The sequence below is a fragment of the Aquarana catesbeiana genome, linkage group LG01 (genome assembly GCF_042186555.1).
Source record: "Aquarana catesbeiana isolate 2022-GZ linkage group LG01, ASM4218655v1, whole genome shotgun sequence".
Classification (NCBI taxonomy): Eukaryota; Metazoa; Chordata; class Amphibia; order Anura; family Ranidae; genus Aquarana; species Aquarana catesbeiana.
The window spans coordinates 161,121,225-161,149,185 of NC_133324.1; the positions used below are offsets into that span (position 1 = coordinate 161,121,225).

General features: G+C 43.8%; 1 protein-coding gene across 3 annotated transcripts in view; it reads left to right on the plus strand.

The window, feature by feature from the left end:
- Window positions 1–27,961, plus strand: part of ADGRV1 (adhesion G protein-coupled receptor V1) — a 774,317-nt gene that overhangs the window by 390,057 nt on the left and 356,299 nt on the right. For all 3 annotated transcript variants that reach the window (XM_073624499.1, XM_073624500.1, XM_073624501.1), the window contains 3 exons: window positions 376–1,211; window positions 21,519–21,636; window positions 26,842–27,013. In XM_073624499.1, coding sequence (XP_073480600.1) covers window positions 376–1,211; window positions 21,519–21,636; window positions 26,842–27,013 — 1,126 coding nt within the window. The remainder of the gene's footprint in view (window positions 1–375; window positions 1,212–21,518; window positions 21,637–26,841; window positions 27,014–27,961) is intronic.

The following is a 27,961-nucleotide window of genomic DNA, read 5'->3' on the forward strand; positions in this document are numbered from 1 at the left end:
CAGATTGTCTTCTTTAACGGTTCAGTGCTATCGCAAATTAACCAGTATCAATAAAATTCAGAAGGGGTTATAATGCTTATTGCCACTCCCTAATTGTTGGCAACAGATATATTTTAAAATGTTTACTTGTTTAATACACTTGCTTTTTCAGCATTTTTTTTAGCTGTCTCATTTATTGAGAACACAGATGAGATCAGTGGCATAGAGTTCCTACTGTATCCTAAACTGTATAGTTATTATTTGTTAATTTTGCATGCAAAATCCATTTTCATCTACTAACTAATGGAAGATTGTAGCATTTTTTTCAGGGCAGGGACCATTTATGTTGCAACCCACAGAATAAAATGTACGATATTTCTCCACTCTGTCTTACAGATCAGGATTTACTTATGCAGAATTTGAACCAATGGGAGTATTCCAGTTTTCCCCCAATTCAAGGTACATTGTAGTGCAAGAAGACAACCAGACTGTGTCACTCCACGTTCAGCGGTTGTTTGGTTTCCATGGCAACAACACAAAACTAACTTTCACAACCATTTCAGGAAGTGCCAAAGAAAAAGAAGATTTTGTGCCCGTTTTAAATGGAAAACTGGTTTTTGATAAAGGTCAGACCTCCTCAGTAATAAATATTTCAATAATTAATGATAAAATATATGAACTAGATGAATTATTTTATGTTAACCTAACATCTGTAGAAAGTACTGATTTCTACCACCAGAAGCCAAGACTACATTTTGATTACAGTCTCTCATCTGTAACAATATTGGCAAATGATTTCACGTCTGGGTTGCTAAGCATTGGGCCTGCCATAACATATATCAATGAAGATTCAAACAATAGCGCACTAAATACCGTGACTATTCAAGTAAAGCGAACTCAAGGTTCCAGTGGGATTGTTCATGTCACACTTACAACTTTTGGGGCACGAAAGGCCAAGAATGGATTGCAGGGGCTGCCCTTTGAGCAAAGCCACATGTCCAGAAATATTTCTTGGGCAACTGAAGATCTGGACTTTGAAGAGCAAGCTATTCTGATTACCATGCTGGATGGTCAGAGTGAAACTCAGGTGTCCATTAAAATTCTAGATGATGATGATCCTGAGGGTTTGGAGGTCTTCTATGTTTTCCTCACAGATGCTCAAGGTGGAGCTCAGATAATGGATGGCAGGGATGACACTGGATTTTCAGATTTTTCAACCATCCTTATCCAAGGTATAGTACTTTATTTAAAACATTCCTCATTATAATTGTTTTCACTTTAATTGTTGCCCCCCCAGGACTTTATAGACTAATGCTTTTACTACATTTACACATATGCATATATTCCCTAGGACCTGATGGAATAACCAACAAGTGTCTGTTTGGATTTTGGAAAAAAACAGGATTACCCAGAGGAAACCCATGGTAGCAGTGTGGAAACATATGTTATAGGGACAAAAGTTTGTGGACGCCTGACCATCACACCAGCCTATATGGTTTGTGAGTTCAGGTGTTTGCAGTAAAGGGTACTGTTATTTCAAAAGCATAACAAGACATTTTGGATGATTGTGCACTTCCAACCCTTGGGCTGATTTACTAAAACTGAAGAATGCAAAATCTGGTGCAGCTATGCCCAGAAACCAATCAGCTTTCAGGTTTTATTGGCAAAGCTTAATTGAACAAGCTGAAGTTAGAAGCTGATTGGCTACGGTGCACAGCTGCACCAGATTCTCAGTGCTCTAGTTTTAGTAAATCAACCTCCTGTGTCAAGAACCTCCCACAAACACACCCCAAAATCTTGTTGAAGCCTTCCCAGAAGAGTGAAGGGCGTTATTGTAATACAATCTATTCAGTTTAAAACAGAATTACATGGCAAAATGTTTTTGTGTGTGTATATATTTTTGTAAATATTATATCTTTTCATGTGACAAAACTTTGCTGCAATGTAAAGTAGTGAGTGTACAGTGTAGATTTGCTGTCCCTCAAAATAATTCAACACACAGCCATTTATGTCTAAACCACTGGCATTAAAATTGAGTACACCCCTAAGTGAAAATGTCCAAATTGGGCCCAAAAGTGTCAATATTTTGTGTGGCCACCGTTATTTTCCATCACTGCTTTATCCCTCTTGGGCATGGAGTTCACCAGAGCATCATAGGTTGCCACTGGAGTCCTCTTCCACTATTCCATGATGACATCATGGAGCTGGTGGATGTTAGAAACCTTGTGTTCCTCCACCTTCCATTTGAGGATGCCCCACAGATGCTCAATAGAGTTTAGGTCGGGAGACATGCTTGGCCAGTCCATCACCTTTACCCTCAGCTTCTTTAGCAAGGCAGTAGCTCCTCAGTGCCGGCAGCATTCATGCAGTCCCAGACCATGACACTCCCACCACCGTGCTTGACTGTAGGCAAGACACACTTGTTTATGTACGCCTCACCTGTTTGCCACCACACACACTTGACACCATCTGAACCAAACAAGTTTATCTTGGTCTCATCAGACCACAGGACATGGTTCCAGTAATCCATGTCCTTAGTCTGCTTGTCTTCAGCAAACTGTTTGCAGGCTTTCTTGTGCATCATCTTTAGAAGAGGGTTCCTTCTGGGATGACAGCCATGCAGATCAATGTGATGCAGTGTGCGGCATATGGTCTAAGCACTGACAGGCTGATCCACCACCTCTTTAACTTCTGCAGCAATGCTGGGAGCACTCATACGTCTATTTCCCAGAGACAACCTCTGAATATGATGCTGAGCATGTGCACTCAACTTCTTTGGTCGACCATAGCGAGACCTATTCTCAGTGGAACCTGTCCTGCTAAACCACTTTATGGTCTTGGCCATCATGCTGCAGCTCAGTTTCAGGGTCTTGGCAATCTTCTTATAGCCTAGGCCATCTTTATGTAGAGCAAAAATTATTTTTTTCAGATCCTCAGAGTTTTTTGGCACGAGATGCCATGTTGAACTTCCAGTAACCAGTATAAGAGCATGAGAGCTATTAACACCAAATTTAACACACCTGCTCCCCATTCACACCTGAGACCTTGTAACTAGGGATGAGCTGAACATCCCCCGGTTCGGTTCATGCAAACGGACCGAAAGTTCGCACCAATATTCGAACACCGTTAAAGTCTATGGAACTCGAACATGAGAAATCAAAAGTGTGAATTTTAAAGGCTAATATGCAAGTTATTGTCCTAAAAAGGGTTTGGGGACCCGGGTCCTGCCCCAGTGCAGGATATCAATGCAAAAGAGAGTTTTAAAAACGTCCGTTTTTCCGGGAGCAGTGATTTTAATGATGCTTAAAGTAAAAAAATAAAAGTGAAATATTCCTTTAAATATCATACCTGGGGGGTGTCTATAGTATGCCTGTAAAGTGGTGCGTATTTCCCGTGTTTAGAACAGTCCCTGCACAAAATGACATTTCTAAAGGAATAAAAGTTATTCAAAACTGCTTGCGGCTGTAAAGTAATGTTGGGTCCCGGCAATATGCATGGAAATTATTGAGAAAAATGGCATAGGTAACCCCCAGCCCATTACCAGGCCCTTTGGGTCTTGTATGGATATTAAGGGGAACCCCGCACCCAAATTAAAAAAGGAAAAGGCATGGGGCCCCCAGGCCCTATATACTCTGAACAGTAGTATACAGGTGGTCCTCGGGTTACAAACAAGATAGGGACTGTAGGTTTGTTCTTAAGTTGAATCTGTTTGTAATTTGTAACAGGTACATTTTTTAATTGTAGCTCCAGCCAAAAAAAATCGATTTTTAAGCTTTTTGGATAACATAGAGAAGGGTTATCATCACCCCTGTAACATTTGTTTTGCTGTCTGTGCCCCTATTCAGAAGATTTCACCTCACTTTCTGTCCCAATGACAATTGGATTTTGAAAAGTTGGGGTTTTTAGGGAAACAAGGATTGGTGATAAAGACTTAGTGGAGACACCTTTTTCCCATATTAACTCTTACAGGAGAGAATTTCCCTTCCTAGGGGTATATTTCCTCTCACTTCCTGTTGTTTCTCTCCGGAGTCGTTTGTAAGTCAGATGTTTTAAAGTAGGGGACCACCTGTATATACTATACGGCCTGCCCTATATACTTTGCAGAAATTTGGGCCTTAGGTGTTGGTGGTACCAGAACACTGTAAGCCCTCACAGTTACTCTTGGTGGGTGCTTGAACAGGTCCTGCTGTGAAATATTATATCAAGAATTGTAATTACATGCACCTGTTGAACAGGGTCAGAAAAATTGGGCCTTTGGTGGTGGTGTGGTGGTGTTGCCACAACATTGTAGGTCCTCACAGTTACTCTTGGTGGGCACAGAAATGGGCCATGCTGTGAAATATTAGATCAAAAATTGTAATTACACTCCCCTGTTAAACAGGGGCAGAAAAATTGGGTCTTAGGCACTGGTGCTGGTGCCACAACCCTACAACCCCTCACAGATATTCTAGTTGAGCGCAGGAATGTGCCCTGCTGAGAAATATTACAGCAAAAATTGTAATTATGCGCCCCTGCTATACAGGGGCAGACAAACTGGTCCTTAGGCAGTGGTGGTGGTGGTGGTGCCACAGCACTGCAACCCCTCACAGATACTCTAGTTGAGCACAGGAACGAGCCCTGCTGCAAAATATTACAGCAAAAATTGTAATTACATGCCCCTGTTAAACAGGGGCAGAAAAATTGGGCTTTAGGTACTGGTGGTGGTGCCCAGAACCAAAAAAGTTCTTAGAAGCTATCAACATGAACATTGTGGAGGAATAGGATAGTCACTCAGCATAACAGGATAGTCACTCAGCATCAGCATAGGCAGTCTTCAAGGGATCTCACATTCATAAAAAAATTAATCGGTTACATCAGCATCAGGTGATTGGTAGCTGGTGATCCAAGACTGATTCATTTTTATGAAGGTGAGCCGATCAACCGAGTCTGTGGACAGGCGCATTCTGTAATCGGTTACAAGGCCTCCAGCAGCACTGAATGTGCCTTCAGATAGAACGCTGGATGCAGGACAGGCCAGTAGCTCAATTGCATACTGTACTGTGCAAGCTCTGTCCAGTGATCCATCCTCAAGACCCAGTGGATTTTAGGTTGGAAAGGTCTCCAAGACTGATCTTGCCCCAAGGTATTCCTGCACCATGTAAATCAGACGCTGGCGATGGTTGCTGGAACCGATCAGACCTTGGGGCTGTGGACTAAAAAATTGTCTGAACGCATCTGGCCAGATGGCCACCTTCTGTGACTGACCGAAGCCTTAGCAACACGTTGTCCAGGAGGATCAGGAAATTGTAACCTCCCAGGCTCCGGAAACGCATTGCACAAACCTTTCTGCAAGGCCTCCTGAAGATGTTTCATCCTCTGCTCCCTCTGTGAAGGCTGAATAAGTTCCGCAAACCTTACCCTTGTAACGTGGATCAAGAAGGGTTGCCAGCCAGTACTGTTCCCTCTCCTTGATACCATGAATCCGAGGGTCCTTTCGCAGGCTTTGCAGGATCAGGGAGGCCATGCAACGAAGGTTTGCTGATGCATTCAGTCCGGAGTCCTCTCGGTCACTAAGGACGACATGATCCGCAGCCACCTCCTCCCAGCCACGTACAAGTCCATGGGTTTCTGGGGACTGGAAATAATCCCTTGAAGACTGCTGCTGATGTTGAGTGCCAGGCTCCATGTCCATGCTGACACAATCCTCCTCCTCCTCCTCCTCTTCCTGTGTGATAGATGGGCCTGCAGGAATACTGTCTGAATAAAGGGGGCCTTGAGAGGTAAGGAAGTCCTCCTCTTCCTCCCTCTGTTCAGCCTCAAGTGCCCTGTCCATTATTCCACACAGTGTGTGCTCCAACAGGAAGACAAGAGGGACAGTAGCACTGATGCATGCACTGTCACTGATCACCATCCTCATGGCCTCCTCAAATGGTGACAGGACAGTGCATGCATCCTTGATCATTAGCCACTGCGTGGTGAAAAAAAGCCAAGCCCCCCTGACCCTGTCCTGGTGCCATACTCGCACAGGTACTCATTGATGGCCCTCTACTGCATGTGCAGTCACTGCAGCATTGCCAACGTTGAGTTCCACCTGGTGGGCATGTCACAGATGAGGCGGTTCTTGGGCAGGTTGCATTCCTTTTGAAGGTCAGCCAGCCGAGTACTGGCATTATATGACCGGCGGAAATGCCCACAGACTTTCCTGGCCTGCCTCAGGAGATCCTGTAAGCCTGGGTACCACCACAAGAACCTCTGCACCACCAAATTAAGGACGTGAGCCAAACAGGGAACATGCTTGAAGTGTCCCTGTCGGAGGGCTAAGGGGAGGTTGGTGCCATTGTCGCAAACCACCATTCCTGGCTGAAGCTGGGGTGGCATCAGCCACCTCTGAGCCTGCCCCTGTAGAGCTGCCAGAATCTCTGCCCCAGTGTGGCTCCTGTCCCCTAAGCAGACGAACTCAAGCACTGCATGGCATCTTTTTGCCTGAGTGCTTGCGTAGCCCCTAGAACGCCTACGGAGCACCGCTGGTTCTGAGGACAAATCTGCACAGGAAGAGGTCATAGAGGAAGAAGAAGAGGAGGGGGTGGAGGAGAGAGGTGTGGCAGAATCACCACTACCAGCATTTTGGAGGCGTGGTGGTGGAACAAGCTCCAACATTACTGCACCCTGTCCTGCATCCTTCCCAGCTGCCAGCAGGGTTACCAGTGCGCTGTGAAAGAAAGGTAACGTCCCTGTCCATGCCTGCTGGACCATGAGTCAGCGGTAATGTGCACCTTACCACTGACCGCCCTGTCCAATGAGGCCAAGACATTGCCTTCCACATGCCGGTAGAAAGCCAGAATGGCCTTCTGAGAAAAAAATGGCGTTTGGGAACCTGCCACTGAGGTACCGCACATTCCACAAATTCTCGAAAGGGGGCAGAGTCTACCAGCTGAAAAGGCAGCAGTTGGAGTGTTAGCAATTTAGCCAAACTAGCATTCAGCCGCTGAGTATGTGGATGGCTGGGACCGAATTTCTTTCGCTGGTTTAGCAACTGGGGTAGGGAAATTTGCCTGCTACAATCAGATTTATGTGTACCACTAGCAGATTGCCCGCAAGTGCTTGGGACACCTAATTCTACACCTTCATTCCTCTCAGTGCAGGTCTCTGAGAGGACTAAAGGTATAGTGGGGTTGGAGATCCCAGCTGATGAGGAACAAGGAGAGGTCTGCCTTGTTCTTTGTGGGTCTTTTAAGTACTGTTGCCAATGGACTGCATGGGAGCTCGACATATGTCTGGTCAAGCATGTGGTGCCCAAGCGGCTGCTGTTTTGGCCACGCTTGATACGCTTCAGACATATGTTGCAAACAGCAATGGTGCGATCTGCTGCACACGTCTCAAAAAAGGCCCACACCAAAGAACCTTTGAAAAAACGCGCAGTCAGCATAGCTCTGACATAGCTCTGCACATGTGGAGCTCTGCGGTGTGACGCAGTCGGTTGGCTGTCCTTAAGCTGGCCCCTAGAGGGTATCCTGCCTCATTGGAGATGTGCCTCCTACTCCTCCTCCTTCTCTCTTCTATCAGGCACCCACTTAGAGTCAGTGACCTCATCATCCCCTCCCTCCTCGCCACTGGAGCAAACCTGGCAGTATGCTGCAGCTGGGGGAACATGACTGCCAGTTTTCTTGTCCTTCTTGGCTAACCCCCTGTCTCTGGGTTCACGTTACTGCCTTTATCCTCAACCTGGGTACTATCATCTGAGCCTTCAAAACGCTGCGCATCATCCTGCAGCATGTACCCGACATTGTGGTCAAACAGTTCGGGGGACTCCTCAGGGCATGATGGTGGGGCTAGGGAAGGAGTGACTGATGCCATTGTGCTGATGGAATAGGCCGCATTGGCAGCCAAACTTGTCTTAGCCTGGGTGACAGAGGGTGAGGAGGATGAGGAGGATGAGGACGGCTTTGTCATCCACTCTACCAATATATATGGAAAATGTGCAGCGCTAAGCAATTAATGATCAATATCAAGAATAAAATTGACATATGAAAAAAGCAATATAAATAGTGACACGTGTTCCGTGAGAATTAATGTCCGAGGTGTAAACTAAAAAAAAAAAAAAAGGGGGGGACACAGACAAGTCCCAAATGTAGTCCAAAAGAATGAAGTTCAAAACATAAATGGGTAACAGTCACAGAACTCCTGAGTGAACATCCAAATGTGACAGAGGTAACATAGATGATCCGCCACCAAAAGCACCAGTCGCTTACCAGGATGACCAGAGCATTCAGGCTCACTATGTGGATACGGTCTTCAGGCAAACACTCCAAAATGATGGATAAAGCAGGTAAACCGAATGGGCAAATAGGCCCAACCATAAAGAGAAAAGAGAGGAAGAACAGGGCACATAGCGTAATTCCGTAAGGAATATTTATTGTTGTAAACATAAGAGTTGCACTTACATTTTCCAGAGAAAAAACAAGCGCTTCAAAATAGACAGTAACCGGGGGATCAGCGTAACAACCTCTGCATGTTGTGGCTCAGCACGGCCAGCTGCCGAAAAAAAGGACAAGCGTGCCCCACGGCCACGTGCTGAGGATGCACCGTGTCCACAACCAGTACTATTGGCTGTAGACACAGAGCCTACTTGCCCTATTTTAGTGGCCTGTGAGCTTCTGCCTTTCCTTGGTGGCCTTCCAGACATGCTGTAAAATTGGATTAGCAAAACACCGCCTCAAGTTTACTAGAAAAATTACACCAGAAATGGCCTGTAGTCAGGTATAGGCTTGGCTAGACTAGAATGCAGTAGATATATATGTTGGAGACAGTATATATATTTTATGCGCTGCAGATCACTGAATAACCTGCCTGTCTGCCTGAAAGTGTATTTGAAAAGGTACACCATCAATGGCCTGTAGTCAGACATAGGCTTGGCTAGACTAGAATGCAGTGGATATATAGGTAGGTGTAGGAGACCGTATATATATTTTATGCACTGCAGATCACTGAATCACCTGCCTGCCTTCCTGAAAGTGTATTTGAAAACGTACACCAGGAATTGCCTGTAGTCAGGTGTAGGCTTGGCTAGGCTAGAATGCAGTGGACATATATGTAGGAGACTGTATATATATATATTTTATGCACTGTAGATCACTGAATCACCTGCCTGCCTGCCTGAAAGTGTATTTGAAAACGTACACCAGGAACTACCTGCAGTCAGATATAGGCTTGGCTAGGCTAGAATGCAGTGGATATTTATATGTAGGAGACTGTATATATATTTTATGCACTGCAGATCACTGAATCACCTGCCTGCCTGAAAGTGTATTTGAAAATGTACACCAGCAATGGGCTGCAGTCAGATATAGGCTTGGCTAAATTAGAATGCAGTGGATATATATGTAGGAGACAGTATATATATTTTATGCACTGCAGATCACTGAATAACCTGTCTGGCCTTCCTGCCTGAAAGTATATTTGAATACGTACACCATGAATGGCCTGTAGTGAAATCTAGCTACACAGGATACAGTGTGTGTGTGTGTGTGAAGTAGATTAGAAACAGTACACCAGGAACAGTCTGCAGTAAGATCTAGCTAAACTGGATACAGTGGATATATATATATATATATATACACACATACCAGTCTGACTGTATATATATATGTATATATATATTAAATACACTGCAGCTAACTGAATCAACTGCCTGCCTGAAATATATTAGAAACAGTACACCAGGAACGGTCTGCAGTGAGATCTAGCTAAACTGGATACAGTGTGTATATATATATATATATATATATATATATATATATATATATATATATATACAAAGCCAGGATGTATATATATATATATATATATATATATATATATATATATATATATATATATATATATATACATATATACAAAGTACACTGCAGCTAACTGAATCAACTGCCTGCCTGAAGTAGATTAGAAGCAGTACAGCAGGAACGGTCTGCAGTGAGATCTTGCTAACTGAATAAACTGCCTGCTCAAAGTAAATGAAATGACACTCTCTCTCTCTATCTCTCTCTCCGCCAGCAACACACTACACAAGGCTGACGTGCAGGCAGCCTTATATAGTATGGGGTGTGGACTTAACCCCCTGAGCCATAATTGGCCAAAGGCACCCCGCCTTTGGCCAATTATGGCTCTCTTTGCTTATGGTGCTGTGATTGGCCAAAGCATGCGGGTCATAGTGCATGCTTGGCCAATCATCAGCCAGCAATGCACTGCGATGACGCAGTGCATTATGGGGTGTGACGCGCCGCTCGAATTTGACGCAAACGCCCCATAATGTTCGATCTTCGTTGAACGATCGAACAGCCGAACTCGAAGCACATCCCTACTTGTAACACTAACAAGTCACATGACACCGGGGAGGGAAAATGGCTAATTGGGCCCAATTTCGACATTTTCACTTAGGAGTGTATTCACTTTTGTTGCCAGAGGTTTTGACATTAATGGCTGTGTGTTGAGATATTTTGAGGGGACAGCAAATTTACACTGATATACAAGCTGTACACTCACTACATTACATTGTAGCAAAGTGTAATTTCTTCAGTGTTGTCACATGAAAAGATATCATAAAATATTTACAAAATGTGAGGGGTGTACTTACTTTTGTGATATACTGTGTGTGTATGTATGTATATATATATATATATATATATATATATATATATATATATATATATATATATTGTAATGTTTGGGGAACCAGCTAGATCGCAGGACACAGGCTTTTCACTCATAAGGAGATTTATTGAACTTAAATAGCTTTACAGCAGCAAAAACAAAAGAAAAAAGGTTTCAGTCTCACCGACTTGCAAAGTCCAGAACTGCTATTGCAGTTAAACAGTCCTTAGTTTCTTGTTGCAGGTAGATTCCTCTAGCAGGAGGCTTCCAGGCAGGACACTGCTATTTACTGTTGCTGCACACCAACCCACCATCCACCATCCACATTCTCCTCTACACTCCTCCACACCCTCTCTAACTTCCTGTCTTGTTTTTAAACCCACTTCCTCTTACAGGTGAGTTAACCCTTTTTTGTTCCCTTAAAGGGACCACAGTCCAAACAGAGGGGAAACATAGCGTCCTTCCAGGACCCAGCCACGGCGTCCTGTACATATCCCCCCCCCCCGTGCCCCAACGCCATGGAGGTGGAGGCAACAGTGGAGCTCAAACAATGGACTCGGGAGAGGGCATCTGCATTTTGATGCAGTCTCCCGGGCCTATGCTCCACTACAAATTTAAATTCCTGGAGTGCCAGGAACCACCAAGTAACCCTGGCATTATTCCCTTTACCCTGTCTCAACCATGTTAAAGGGGCATGGTCAGAAATCAACCTAAACTTCCTCCCCAAAAGGTAATATCTGAGGGACTCCAGAGCCCACTTAATGGCCAGACACTCTCGTTCAATTATAGCGTAGTTTTTCTCCGCTGGTGTTAACTTCCTACTGAGGAAGACTACCGGGTGCTCCTCTCCATGAACAACCTGTGACAACACCGCTCCCAACCCTACATCGGAAGCATCAGTTTGGACAACAAACTCTTTTGAAAAATTGGGTGCTACCAGGACAGGGTGTTGGCACAGTGCCGACTTGAGCTCCAAAAAGGCCTTCTCAGCGTCTGCATTCCACTCCACCATGACCGATTTCCGACCCTTAGTCAGATCGGTCAATGGAGCCGCCAACGTGGCAAAGTTGGGTACAAACCTCCTGTAGTATCCCACCATGCCCAAGAATGCACGTACCTGCTTTTTTGTGAGGGGACGGGGCCAACTCTATATAGCCTCTACCTTGCTGACCTGAGGTTTCACCACCCCTCTACCCACGATATAGCCCAGGTATTTCACCTCCTGCATTCCCAAAGCACATTTTTCAGGGTTTATTGTAAACCCCTCCTTCCAAAGAGAGTCCAGCACTGCCTGGACTTTGGGCAAGTGTGATTCCCAGTCTCTGCTAAAAATGACTATGTCGTCCAAGTACACTGAGGCATACTTCCGGTGAGGTCGTTAAATCCTATCCATTGCTCGCTGGAATGTGGCTGGAGCAGTTTGCAATCCAAAAGGCATCCTTTTGTACTGAAAACTCCCCTCTGGGGTAGAAAAAGCAGTTTTCTCCCTAGCAGCCTTAGTCAATGGGATTTGCCAATATCCCTTGGTAAGGTCTAACGTAGTGATAAACCTGGCTGGACCTAGTCTCTCAATAAGCTCATCTACCCGGGGCATGGGGTAGGCATCAAACCGTGGAACTTCATTAAGTTTCCGTAAATCATTGCAGAATCGCAGAGTCCCGTTGGGCTTCGGTACCAACACAATTGGGCTCGACCACTCACTCTGCGATTCTTCAATAATCTCCAGGTCTAACATCTTCTTCACTTCCTCTGAAACAGCCTTCCTTTGGGCCTCTGGGATGCGGTAGGGCCGGACAAAAACTTTGACTCCTGGTTCCGTGATGATTTCATGCTCTATGGTACTCGTGAGCCCTGGCAAGTCTGAAAATTTTTCTTTATTTCTCTGCAAGAACTCCTTTGCCTGCTGACTTTGGGTTTTAGACAGGGTATTTGCTACTTGGACACTCTCCACCCCAACCCGAGGCTCCAATCTTGCACTAGCCAGGGAGGTCACTGGTTCCCTCTCTGTCCAGGGCTTTAACAAGTTTACATGATATATTTGATAGGGTTTCCTCTTACCCGGTTGGTGGACTTTATAATTCACCTCTCCCACTTTTTCTACAACTTCAAAGGGGCCTTGCCACCTGGCTAAGAATTTACTTTCCACAGTGGGAATCAACACCGCTACTCGATCCCCCACTTGGAAGTTCCTTATTTTAGCAGCCCTATTATAGACTCGTCGTTGAGCCTCCTGTGCTTTTTGTAAATGTTCCTTGACTAGTGGCAACACAGTTCGGATCCTCTCCTGCATTTGGAAAACATATTCAAGAACACTCTTATGCTGACTAGGTTCACTTTCCCATTCCTCTTTAACAAAATCCAGTAGTCCACGAGGTCTCCGCCCATATACCAACACAAAGGGCGAAAACCCAGTGGAGGCCTGGGGCACTTCCCAGATAGCAAACAGGAGAGCTGGTAACAGACAGTCCCAGTCTTTCCCATCCCTTTGTACAACTCTCTTGAGCATAGATTTAAGGGTCTTATTAAAGCGTTCTACTAACCCATCCGTTTGGGGATGGTAGACCGATGTGCGCAGCTGTTTAATCCAGAAGAGCTTGCACACATCGGCCATAACCCTCGACACAAACGGGGTGCCCTGGTCCGTTAGTATTTCCTTGGGAAAACCAGTCCGTGTAAACAACTGGAATAATTCCCGGGCAATAGCCTTAGAGGAGGTATTCCGCAGGGGTAGCGCCTCAGGGTATCGGGTGGCATAGTCGAGAATCACCAGTATGTAGGAGTGACCTCGAGCTGACTTCACCAAGGGACCCACTATATCCATGGCTATCCTTTCAAATGGGACCTCAATTATGGGCAGAGGGACCAAAGGATTCCGGAAGTGGGTCACCGGAGCGGTCATCTGACAGGTGGGACAATAGGTACAGTATCTCCTTACCTCTGCTTTCAGACCTGGCCAGTAAAACCGGTCGGTGATCCGTGCCTCCGTCTTTTCAACTCCCAGGTGTCCCCCTAAAACATCATCATGGGCCAGGTCCAAGACCTTGCGTCTATACTGTTGGGGTACCAATAATTGCTCTACCACATTTTCTCTCACTTTGGTAACCCGATAAAGCAATTAATTACATATTGCAAAGTGTGGCCACCGCTCATTCGCACCTGGCTCTTGGGGAACCCCATTTATTACTACAACCTGTTCCCGTGCATGGGCCAAAGTGGGGTCCGGCATCTGGGCAGTACCAAATGCCCCCTGCGGAACACCCAAATCCGGCAGGGCAGGGGTAACGGCCACTTCCTCATCCTCTTCCCCCAGCATTACCTGAAGTGGGGAAGGTTCCCCCCCTCTTCAGTGTTCAGGTAGGTCTGTGAACCACACATTTTGACACCCTTAATAATATCAGCACTACTTTCATCCCCATTAACCAAATCATTAGCATTTTCAAGAACATTCGGCATTTCAGGGTTATTTCTCTCAACAGCAGGAACAGAGGGACTAGTTTCTCCCCAGTCTGTGGACCGTCCAGGTAGTTCTCCTTGTCCCCACAGTTTTGCAAATAATGGACAGTCTCGTCCTATGATAACATCATGTACTAAGTTCTTTACCACCCCACCTCTTGAGTACCAGTGCCACATGCTGTGGAGATGGACACCGAGATGAGAGGGTACTCTCTAGTGTCCCCATGAATGCACACCACCCGTAAAGTTTTTCTTACCGGACCGATCTTCCCAATTACTCTAGGATGGACCAGGGTTACCATGCTTCCGGAGTCCAGCAAATCCCGGGCAGGGAGGTGGTTCACTTGGACTTCACACTCGAATTTCTCTTCTCCAAGATCAATATGTGTTGTGCATGCTTTCTGGGCATAAAAAGACCCCCTCCGAAGAACCCCGCATTCCATGGGCTCCTCTTGCAGTGGGCAGTGGGCCTGGGTATGGCCCCAGGAATGACATCGCCAACATTGTACATCCCCTCCTCTCCGAACAGGAACAGATCGCTGAGAAGGTATCGGGAGTGACTCTTGACCTTCCGGGGTGTTGGTTCCAGGGCTCCGGGGAACGTCCTTTCGAAGGGCAGCAGTCGAACGAATAGGCCGTGGCAGACTGGGTCCTTGGCGCTTGGTAGGGCCAAGCAGATCCTCCACCACTGTGTATCGTTCCACCATCTCGACAAGGAGGTTCACTGTTTTGGGGTCTCCATGGCTGACCCACCGTTGAAGGTCGTCTGGCAGTGACCTTAGGTATCGGTCCAGCACGACCCGCTCCACGATTTGGAGGCCAGACAACATTTCGGGCTGCAGCCATTTTTTTACCAGTTGCACCAGGTCATGCATTTGAGACCGTGGTGGATGATCTGGACGATACTTCCATTGGTGCACTCGTTGGGCCCAAACAGCTGTAGTTACCCCCAAACGAGCCAATATTTCTGCCTTTAATTTTTGATAGTCTTTAGCATGATCTGGTGGCAGGTCGAAGTAGGCTTTTTGAGGATCTCCGGTTAGGAAAGGAGCAATTAGGCCGGCCCACTGGTCCTGGGGCCACCCTTCTCTCTCTGCCGTCCTCTCAAATGTAGCAAGAAATGCCTCTACATCATCACTCAGGGACAACTTCTGTAAAAAATGGCTTGCCCTCACGGTCACCTGGTTGCCAGGGGCAACAGCCGCTTGCTCACGGCCCTGAGAAAGCTGCTGCACTACTTCTTTTAAGGCAGTCACCTGAGCCTGCATAACCTCTTGCTGGGTCGCTTGCTGGGCTGCCAACTGGGCCACCAACAGGCGAGTGTTTTCTTGCTGTACCTCCAGCTCGGTTGTTAAGCGCTGATTCGCTTCCTCATGGCGAGTCTGCGCTTGTATATTAGCCAAGGACAGCTGTTTAATTAGCTCCTCCATTGCTTCAGCTTTCAGGGTTTGTGCGGCTTTAACCCAGGACATAAATCCACTGTACTGTCCCTTTAAATGTCAGTTTTAAGTCCAATACAAAAAAAAAACTGCAAGAAAAATGCCTGTTACTCTGTCCTGCCCGCATTCGAGCACCACTTGTAATGTTTGGGGAACCAGCTAGATCGCAGGACACAGGCTTTTCACTCAAAAGGAGATTTATTGAACTTAAATAGCTTTACAGCAGCAAAAACAACAGAAAAAGGTTTCAGTCTCACCGACTTGCAAAGTCCAGAACTGCTATTGCAGTTAAACAGTCCTTAGTTTCTTGTTGCAGGTAGATTCCTCTAGCAGGAGGCTTCCAGGCAGGACACTGCTATTCACTGTTGCTGCACACCAACCCACCATCCACCATCCACATTCTCCTCTACACTCCTCCACACCCTCTCTAACTTCCTGTCTTGTTTTTAAACCCACTTCCTCTTACAGGTGAGTTAACCCTTTTTTGTTCCCTTAAAGGGACCACAGTCCAAACAGAGGGGAAACATAGCGTCCTTCCAGGACCCAGCCACGGCGTCCTGTACAATATATATATGTATATATATATATATATATATATATATATATATATATATATATATATATATATAAATATATACACACACTGTAAATGCTTTTTTAATAAGTGATTATATGACCTCTGCTCTCCACTGCATAAATGGTTTAGAGGTGGGGGAGGAGACTGAGGGGGGGGTGTCATCAGGAGTCAGAAACCAGCAGTACACTGATCTTCCCAATGAAGAGCTGTACAGTAAGAGGGGGGGTGTCAGCACAAGTGTAATCATTGGAGGATGCTTCCAAATAGAATGCAAAGAAAAAAGCGGACCACCCTGGGAAAGATGTACTTCCATGCCTAGCATGATCAGTTTAAAATACAAAAGCTGGGGGACTGGCAGGATCACCACGTATTTCACTCAAAGAAAGCAATGCAAAGAGAATAGGATACTTTGTAATACAAGTACATGGTACAACAGACACATACCAGAAATATGAAATGTTGGGGTAACATATGTAGAGTCTTTTCAATTAATTTAACACGCTTAAATGGAGGGTAGCATCAATGCTTGCGCATTGTTTCTACAGTTTCTATAAACCGATGGCCATCAAGGGTGAACTACAGCCATGAAAGACTGTGCAGCTCTTTTGAGGCATGGAAGCACAGGGGGCCCAACACTTTCTGGTTTCACATTGATTTAGGCAGGTAGAAATAGCAAAGGGGAAGTAAAGTTGGATAAAATGAAATTACATATATTTGGAAATCCCTATTTCATTTCTATAAAGGCAATTAGTATTTTCTGTGACAAGTGAAATTACATTTACAGTGGAAAATATAGAGCTTGTGGTTCCCATAATGATTTTGAATTGAACCTTATCACATAGTTTGTCAGGTAAAAATGTGATCATTTAATAACTGGGTTGTTTTAGGAAGAAAATAACCATGTGCAGTGGAGGGAACCTTTATTCTCATCCAAATCTTCTTTGAAACATGTCAAGCTGTTCTTTGACATTCTGCATAGGAAATGTAAGCTCTTTTTTCCATGATTTCCTGTCCACATTCTTTAATTTCCTTTCTTGTGTATATGTGTGTGAAGCGCACTACCCCCGTAGGAGCTGCTGGGTAGTTCGTTCCTTTCCGCCAGTGAGTTCCATTACCCCCCACCTCCCTGCATTGATGACACCGAAAACAGTCTTGAACGAAGAACGATAACTTTTTTCCTTCTATTAGCACGTTGCAGAAAGAATATGAAACAAATCTTCTAGAAATATGAGCTGCCTTATTCACTTGGTTCCTGTATTGGTCTGCAAATCTTCTCCCTCTTGTTTACTACTATTTCCCAACTGCACAGCAAATCCAAGTTAAAGTCATAGGAACAATACTCTGAATAGAGTTCTTGGACAGACTGATGGAATTTCCCCCGGGTGACCTTTAGCACCCTCAGTCCTTGGAAATACTGCTCCCCTGGGTTTGCACTCACGTGAACATTTGAGCGACCGTTCATGTTTGCCATAAGAGGGTCCTCTTCCAGTTTTTCTCTCCTTCTGTTGGTAATAGCAGCCTCTACTTTTTAGATGTTGCAGGTTCCCACAGTTACCTCATCCATCTCTCCACCTGTGAAGGCATGATCCCCTCCCCGGAGGGGAGAGTTCTTAAGCTGCACCAGCTTCTACATTCTGTCCTTCTTTTGCTGTTCTCTTCCCATCAGCAAGCCATCCCGGAGCATGTGACCCACAGTTTATATAGATCTGAAAGCCCCTGCCCATACAAATTAATGATGGGCTCAGGGTGACCCATACAACTAACTACATCCTGTGTTAAAACAACCTGTCCTCCAGCACCTCTCACTGGTCAGACAGGGGGTCACTCTTTTGACAGAATGCAGGTGGTCACACCCCCCTTCTACACTGTCATACCTCCCCAGTAAATCAAACCCAGCCAGGCTTAAACCAAAACAGGGTAAGGCCTGGAATTTTTACCTCAACTCTTACCCTAACTGAACTATCTAGCACACACCTAAGTAGGTGGGCGCTACATGTGTTTTCATATAACTGTAGTTCCAGGATTCTTCCTTAATTATAGTGTTGTCCTTTCAGTTTCTCTGAATCAAGTTTGCCTTTCAGAGGCCAAATTGATAAATTAGTTGACAATCATGTGTAAATGTGAGGCATCTAACAGATGGTCATCTGTAGAGCACGCTATGAGAAATACATTTCACCCAGCTCATAGCGCAGCTTACATCTACACACTGCTTGTTTCTTGACATAATCTCTTTAATTCATACAGATTAAAGAATCTGTGTTTATCTCCTTGAAGTAACATGTGTGGACAAATCTATAGAAAACATTATATTTCATTCTAATTTTTCATACTCCTGTTTAAATTGTATTATACTATCATATATATGTAAACAAAAAACAATGAAAAAAAAATGTGTGATTCAGGATTGAAACCAAGTAGCAGTATAGGAGGTATCAAAATCCCCTTATATGTAAACCTATATAAAAAAACACCACCACCCCTCTCAGTCTGCAGTCAGATGACTTAGCCAGGAGAATACTGTGAGATCTATGCACCCCAACAGGCGCTGTTCAAGGATAGTGGATTATCCTTCCTATTGAAACTTAGTGGAAATCGCCATCCTATGCAGGCCATACACAGAGCAATTTTTTTTCTTGCATTCATGGACAGTGTTGACAGGGGTATCCCTCCTGGTGAGCCATTGTATTCCCCCTTGGGGGGGGGGGGGCAAGGGAAGCTGTCCCTGCCGTGAGAAGACCGCAATTATTGCCAGAGAAGAAAGTGATTATTGCTAGCAGCTATGCCAGCTGCTGGTGATAATTGCATGTAAAATCCGGCAGGCTGGTTATACCCAAGTTGATCAATCGAGCCTGCCCATACATGGTAGGAATCGATTCGAACCAACTATGGTCCGGCCTTACTCCTACATACATACATACTGTATAGTCTATATATACAGCAATCTATTTGAACTTGAAATCCATTGTGGACCAAGTATTTATAGTCTGAGCAAAACAGGAAAGGACAGAGTGTTATCAGACAGATAACCTGGAAGCTTAAAGCAACAATGTGTGAACCTTAAGCATGCTGAGACGCATTGTTGTAAGAACAATAGACTGAGATGGGTAGTATTATTTTATATGATATCCATTCCCTCTAAAAGATACTGCTACATATCAAACTGTTTGTACAAAAAAAAGGGTTCCCCTGGGAGGTCTGTCACTGCTAATTTTTCCCACAGTAGGAATTTTCAGGGCAGTCCACACTTCAATGAAGGTGCTCACCGGTAAACACAAAGACCATAAACAAGCTTTCAATCAAAGAACTACTGTTGGGTTCTTCTGTAGCGCTACCCCCCCAGGGCATGTGCTAGTAGTTTTGGGTCCTCTGCTCTTTTCCAACCCTATGTGAGGCCTCAACCTCACTGACACCACCAGTGTCACCACCTTTCTATAAATCTCAGCAGGCATACAAGATTTCGACTCACAACTTTATAAAAGAATAACAGACTGTGTTGGCAGGTCAAAATCATAAAAAAGTCACAGAATATATTGGCGGTAAAGTCACCCAGCATGAACACAATAATGAATACACAATTAGATTTAGATTCCAGCATGTACTGTGACCCCCAGTAAGACAGTAGCTCTCAGTATGAGATAAATCGCCCCATGTGGCTAATAAAGTAACAATGTTTATCAATTATGTCACTTCAGAGCTCTCAGGCAAAGGGGCTAAGTGTACACCTAAGAGATTAAGGTTTAAAGTTAAAGATCTGCCCTCAGAATAAAGTAATCTGAGTATAGTCTCTAAGGTGGGTGAGTCTACTTCTGGCTACACTGGGGCCCTTTGAAGATGTTGGCATGTGGGGAAATAAGTGGTGTGTCTTTAGGCTGGGTGTTACAATATTATACCTGAGGTTGGCTCTAGCAAGGGGAGGGGGTATCTTTAGATGCAGATGGGTACTTTAGACAGAAGCAGACCCAGTAGCATCGGTTGGATGTTAATATGTACACAGTTGCAGCAGTTAAATGGTAAGGTGTGTACAGTTGCAGCAGTTACATGTTAGGGTGTGCACAGTTGCAGCACTCTGGGGAACAGAACATGTAACTTGGCTGCATTGGGCCTAGCCTAGCAACAATATGAGTAGTTAGCACAACAGTCGGTGCAGGGTTATATCTGCAGTTATTTAAATGAGGACTAGCAACATCAAAAATGGTACAGCTTAACTGTGGGTCTGTGACCCACTCACCACTCTATCTCTCTGTAATTTTCTTGTGGTAGTTGGTTGAATGAATGGAGGGGATTGCAGGCGATATGGTGTGTACCTTGGCGTTTCACTTCTGTGGTTCCCCAGCAGGCCTGGGTGGTGGCTGCCTGGGTCATGGACTGGCATTTCAAAGTAGGCATCGGAGCAGCGAATGGTGCAGCAGACTTAGCTCGGTCCAGTGACCTGGTTCAAGATACAGCAGCATACAGTGAAACTCGGCACAGCACAGCATTTATTTTTCCATCCTCTCTACGGTTGGCACACTCCCCAACTGCCCCACTCCTTCCCAGGCTTTTCATTTTATCAGACCCCTTCTGCTCTCAGGTATTACTGGGTATTGTAGTTGGTTTCCCAGTGATGGCCGTAAATGATATCCTCCTCCAGACTACATCCCCCAGAGTGCCATAGCCTAAGGTCGGTCACAAGCTAGCTAAAGCATACTTACCACCATCTTGTGGAAGAAAAAGAGTTCTGCAGCCAGTAACAAACTTCAGGAAACATGTTGTTTATTATAGCATTTGCCAGCCATTACATGTATGAGCCTATGCATGTACTCATAATTTCTCAAGGATTTTATAATCTGCAAACACACACCAAACAGTCATTAATTACCTATATATTTAATGGCGGTTATGTGGTTTTATTCCTGGATGAAAGATCCTTGCACTATTTATTCAGTGTTAAACATTCATTAAGCTGTACTTAATGGTATTAAACATATAAACACAAAAAAGTATATTGCAGCTTACCAATCCTTAAATGTGGTGGCTGCATTATCTTTTTGTAAGGCTTTTTCCTTAGATCGAGTGATCTGCCCAGTAACACACATCCTGTCTCAGTGTGTCCACTACACTGGGTGAACAATTGAGACACCTCTGGGCAGCAGCATTGGCAATCTGGGAGAGGGTATTGTTAGATGAACCAGCAGATTTAGATAGATTTGACTAACAAATTAAAACTAAACTCTGGCTAACACTTTTTAAGCATTTATAGCAACAGTTTTTATTTTGGGAAAAAGGTTTTATTATCATTTTACGTTTATTTCACCTTCTTAACCATTCAACTAAATTATTGTTTTTTATTCATCCAGTAGTGAGCCAGTTTTTAATGTTTCGGTTCTTAAAAACTGAATGAAGAGTTTGGTATTTTGCCCAATAAATTATTCTGAAATGTGACTAAAATGTGCCTTATTTTGAAGGTAATGATTTACAGAATGGCATATTGGGATTTGCTGTGGAGTCTTTGGACGGTCTGGCACTTGATGAAGATTCCATTAAGAGGACTACTCAACTCAAAGTGTTACGACAAGCCAACAGGTTGGGGAAACATACATTGCTTAATGAGACTAGATATTGCCCTTTTTTCTCAGTTGGAAAATGGCATTTGGAAATCACAACCCAGTGCCTTTTTTAAGCCTTCTAGAAAGGCTTTCATTACTGTCCAACAGTGCAAAGAAAATTGGTATTGCTTAATTATTACATTTTGTGGTTTTCTTTCATTTAAATCTCAATAAAGAAAGGGTATACAAAGAAAGCATTACAGTAACTTGATAAAGTCACAACAATTACATCAAAATGGGTTTACAGTCTTAGGAAATCATGTAGTTGAACAGCCTGGGATGAGTCCACCAAGAACAAACATGTGTAATACCCAGAGCGTCGTTAGGTGGAGGATCTCTTTTTCACTTTCACCCCCCCCCCTCTCGGGGCAACCAAAGATAGGAGGTAGCATAGGGGTTTGCTCCAGGTCATTGATATAGACGTAGTGTAACCTAAGACGGCGTATGGAGTTACAACAGGATGAGCACAGGGAGGGAGGGTATGGGGGGTATTCTATAGGTGTCGGTCGAATTCAGGACACTCAACGGAGAGAAGGGAATATGTCGAAACAGTGTGTGGAGAGGATGAAGGTGAGGAGCATGAAGAGAAAGGAAGAGTGAAAGAGGGGGAGGAGAGGGCACAAGAAGGAGCAGGGAAGGGGAAGGTAGGAAGGGCAAGGTCGGGGAGAAAAGGGAGGGGGGTAAAGGGAGCAAATGCAAATGTAGTTGGTAGATCATTCTCGTGTGGCCCCGCCGCCCAGCTCCCCCCGTTACTTCCAATAAACTAAGGGGGCCCAGGATTGCTTTTGCAAGGCTATTCTATGTAAAGTACTGGTGGTTTTGGTCAGATGTTGTAAAATGATTCCAACATGCCCAAGTAAATGTGAATTTGTGTAATCTGTCCTGGGCGATATGAATTAGTTCTTCCATGTTTTTTATATGGGAGACCCTTGACAACCATTCCCTAATCGTCGGAGCATTTTTAGAACGCCAATTATTCGGTATGCAAAGCTTAGCTGCATTTACCATATACATGGCTAAGGATTTGTAGTAGTCTTTTTTCGCTAAAGATGTGTGATGAAGGAGGAACTGTGCAGGAGAGTAATCCAGGTTGAATGTAGTAACATGGGCTATAAGGCTATGGACCTTTCTCCAGAAGGGTTGTAATTTCTCGCAATCCCACCAAATGTGGAGCATGGTGCCTACCGCTTTCTCACATCGCCAACATATGTTAGGGATGGTGGGGGAAAATTTGTGGAGGAGGGATGGAGTCCTATACCATCTGGTAATCACTTTGTAACAATTTTCTTGAATGGCAACATTCAGTGAGCCTTTGTGGCTGTATTCATACACAGTGTTCCATTGCTCTTTGGTTAAAGGTGCTTGTAGATCTCCATTTCACGCTATTTGTGAAGGGTGTGGTTCGTGTTTGGTCCTCTCGTTATAGAGGGTATATAGGAGGGATATAAGGTGTCTCTGTGGTGTTTTGCGGTGGCAAAGGTCTTCGAAGGGTGGGAGTTGTCTCGTCTTGGCGGTTTGGTGGGTGTGTGTCATGAGGAAGTGCCGTATTTGCCTGTATGACCAAAAGGGGAAAGTGGTGGTCTTAGACATGGCATTTATTTTCTCTAGGGGGATAGGCCTCCCACCCTAGAAAAATTGGAAAGCTGGAACATCTTCATAAGGCCATTTTTGGCGAAGGAAATGCTGGGAATCACCTGGAGGAAAAGCAGGGTTACCTCTTAGAGTAGTTAGGGGTCCCGGGATGGGTGTAAGTGTCCCAGATTGTGAGGCTCATTTAAAGGTTGAGAGAGAGGGGTATATAAGCGGATGTGATGAGATGTTTGGTGGCCAGTGTTTGGAGGGTATCCAGGGGAGCATGTGGAAAGAAGTGGATGTGAAAGACTTTTCAAGATTTACCCATTTCTTTTTACATGCGTGTATGTTCCAGTCAGCTATTCTGGTAAGGTGGCATGCCGTGTAATACTTATATAAATCTGGTAATCCAATACCCCCTTTGGTTTTGTGGAGTGTTAAGCGGGAATATTTAATACGTGGTGGGGAGTTTTTCCATATGAAGGCAGAACAAGCTTTCTGATAGCTCGCAAAGAATTTTGGTGGTAGATGAATCGGTACAGATTGAATTAAGTACAGAATGCGTGGGAGGATTATCATTTTGATTAGAGCTGAACGGCCAAACCAGGAGATGTTCAATCCCATCCAGTCCTTCAGGTGTTTTTGCACCGTGAGAAGAGCAGTGTGGAAAATTTTCGTGTAAAGGTCTGACAGACAGGATGGGATTTGAATTCCGAGGTATGTGATCGCTTCCTTCTCCCACTTAAAGTTGAAAGAGTCTTGACAGTGGGTTCATTCTTGCGGAGGGAGGGATATGTTTAAGGCTTGTGATTTCACATGATTGATCTTGAGATTGGACAGATTACCGAAGGTTTCAATATCCTTAAGGAGATTGGGAAGCGAGGTTCGGGGGGAAGTTAGTGAAAGCAGGATGTCATCAGCAAAAGCTGAAACCTTGTATTCCCTATCTTGCACAATCACACCCTGTATGTTGGGATTGTTCCGTAGCCTTTCGAGGAAGGGTTCAAGAGTTAGTATATATATTAGGGGGGAATAACAATCTCATTTTTATGGGCAATGCTAATTTGTTTTTTACTGGTCAAATAAATAATACCTTATGATTTCACCTGAATCTACAAAAGGTTGATTTTTCTTTTCAGTTGGAGCCTGGGTATGTGAAGTACAGCTAAAATGTATGTGCATGACCAAACATGGCTCTACAAACTCAGCGCATTAGTCATTTTCATCTATTGAGTATTGAATACTGAGTAGTAAATAATATTCTTTGCACATTATTGAAAAACAAGGTAGATTGTGTCTACATTTCCAGTATTTTTACTGCATTTGAATATCATGAATAACCAACCTTAGTTAGTGCTTTGGTGCAGATTTGAGCCCATATTTTCTCTCAAATGAGCAATTGACCATTTAGTCTTCTGATTATTCCATGCATATTTATGTTGCTTAACCCTGTCCTCGAGTACCTCCAACAGGCCATGTTTTGGGAATTTCTCTTAGATAAAATAGCTGTCCAAAATACCAAGCCATTGACTCTGATTTAAAGCACCTGTGCAAGATAAAGGAAAACCTACAAACATGGCCTGTTGGGGGTACTTGAGGACAGGGTTGAGAACCACTGCTGTACGTAAAGGGTCCACTCACTCCACAGATGTTTAATTTACTGCAGGAGAACACAGGGGAACTTCACACAGAGTTTGTTAGCAATATAGGCTGTTCACATCACTATGCTGCTACAGTGCAGGAAAATTGTTTTCCTACCGTTCATCACAGGCTCCTATAGGAAGGGCATGATAATGCACAGTTACACACATTTCACTGTATAGTAAGACGTGACCTTTGTTTTTTCTTTTAAGTTAAGCTTACCTGGCTTACAAATAGCCTTAGGTAACAACAGTTTCATCTTGCTATATTTGCCTGTTCTAATGTATACGTTAAATAGTTTAGATTTTGCCTAGGGCATTGATGCTGAGTAAATTACGGATACTGCTTAATTTGCAGCGACAGTATTAATACTGTATATATGCTGTTTAAAGATATATTATGACCACAAGTAATGCCCAGTAATGTCCATTGTTATAATGATAATAGCTAGGAATGAGCTTCAGGTTGAACACGAGATTGACCCAAACCCAGTCTGTCTGCAGTTTGATTAAACAAATTGGCCAAATTTGGTGGCGATGGTGGTGGTGGTGGTGGGAGGGGGGTTATAATAAATTACTTTTTCATGTTGTTAAAGTTTTTTTGTTTTTTTTAACGATTTCCATTTTGTGTGACTAAGTAACAAAGGGTAATACATACTCTGTACTCATTCAAGTAGTGGTGGCAAATATTTTTTTGGGGGGGCCCTTATTCCAGATTCCCATTGGCCCTGTCTTAATGGGACAGTACAGACAGAAACAAAAACACAAACATATGGTGGGGTTTGTCTTGCAATTGAAAACAATGCCCTCATCCAGGCATGCAGCTTAGTTGCCAGTAAAGGACACAAGGGCCATGTTCATCCCCACATCTTGTAGGGAATAGGGGGTGTGTGGGGAGGTGTGTCAAATTCTTGGAAGCCCCCAGATATCCACCCCAACTATCTGAATCAGTACATACTGCAGTCCTCTTATTACTCATTTACAAAAAAAGAAAATAGTAAATAAAAAAACCTACACCACTGAAAAAGTCCTTTATTAAAAAAAAAATAATAATAAACAATGCCCCCCAGTGGTAAATTTAACATCATCACACCATACAGTGATGTAGATCCATATAAATCACGATGAGCTGCACCCTGCAACCTTTACCCACTGCTACACCCATCTGAATTTAGCAGTGGGTACTGCTGCTGTCACTGAATGACAAATCTCCCATGCCTGCTTGTAAGCACAAACTGTCTCTTTTAAAGGAGTAAATTGTACAGCATTTTTAGCACCTTTGCAAGCATGCTATTTAAAGTATTTGTGTATTTTCAATGGTGCCCTATAAGCCACATTAAAGGACCCTCTGTTCGCTAAATTGCAGCACCGAGCTACCTATTTTTTTTTTTTAATAGCTGATAGCTATACCCCCCCCCCCCCCCCCCAAAAAAAAAAACAAGCTTTGGCTGTCATAGACTTATAGACTTCAGCGGGGTTTGGCACTATGTTTGGGTTTAGCAGATTTTTTTCCTGAGTATGCTGAACTTCCTGCAAACCAAACTTTTTTTTGTTCCAGATAATAACATGTTCATTGCTGAAATTCAGGTTTTCACATTACTATTTCTCTACATTTGAAAATGTTTTATTGTTCTGTGGATATGATTTCAATCTAGGAGGATCATAAGAACCTCCTTCTCCGTCCCAGCGCACTAGTTGGGTATCACTGATACATAATCATTGCATAATATATAAAGTTCGCCTTTCTCACATTTCTGCCTGTGACAAGTGCATTTATCATTTTTTAATGTTATTTAATCACCTTTCCTCTGTGTTGAAATATTTGTCTGATGTTTCACTTTAAATCCATCAGGAGTCAATATTTTTCATTTTTCTTCGTTGATGTTGTTATAAAATAGATGCTGAAAATAATTTACAGTAACAACAGCAACATCGTTTTTCTTTAACTTATTTATTTTTTTGCGCTTTAGGGCATTTGAAGATGTGAAGATCTACTGGCGTGCAACCTTTAATAAAACTTCAGTTGAACTTTACAGGGGTGAAGTAAGCTTGGTTAATGAACTGCAGGCGGTATCTGGATATACCATCTGTACTGCTGGCCAAACAGTGTGCCTAATTACCGTGGAAATAAAAGACGACAAGGTCAGTGCTGAGAAACTGGTGAAGGCTAATTTCATGGGAGCAAGTGTTCAGCACAAGGGGCCTGTATTCCTTGAAACGTTCCTAATTCTCATAGTGTTAAAAGCTACAAGTGCCATTCCAAAATAATTGAAGCAAACTGTCACTTTTTTTAATAAGTTAACTGATATCACTGAATATTAGTGTTAGAATTTCTCCAAACTGTTCTGTCTGAAGTCTGCGATTTCTAAACCCAGCTGCACTATACAAGCAGGTCTTTTATTTTTTCTTACTATTGGAAGATCTGACCTCCCCCCTGCCTCCACATACATGCATAATTTTCCCAACTATCTAATGAAATACTTTAACGTGTTACTGCACCTTTAGGGCAATTATGATTAATTTGTTGTCTTATTTACTACCCCGGATATTGGCTTTGTTGCTTCATCTGTGCTGCACAGCAGCTTGCCAAAATCATCCTGACTGAGTCCCTTCATGTGCTGTGCACTCTCATTTAAACCCATAGAGAGCCCTGGCGTATAAGCTTGTACTTTAGGCTAACTATTAGACTGAATGAGAGTGCAGAGTTGACAAGTGGCGATGCAGTGCTGAAGAGGTCACACAGCCCATGTGTGATCATGCAGGATGGACTTTTGGGTCTTCACTGGCATTATGATTGTTCCAGGTCAGTGACCCACTGACCGGGAATCCAGAATTGCAGCCATTGTGTTTGTAACTTTAAATGTATGTTACCCTAAATATTTTATTTTTTCTATGTGTGTGTTCAGATATGTGTATTTTATAAATCATAGTCTCTATCATTTTCATGTACAGTACATCTTATATATGAAGATCCTGCCTTTCTTCCTTGTTCCAAACTAACCACACAAAGCACAGGAGCCGATCTACATGGTCAGTTTTCATCCCTTGACTGGCCATTCAGAGTTACAGGATACTGTGTAGACATGCAGC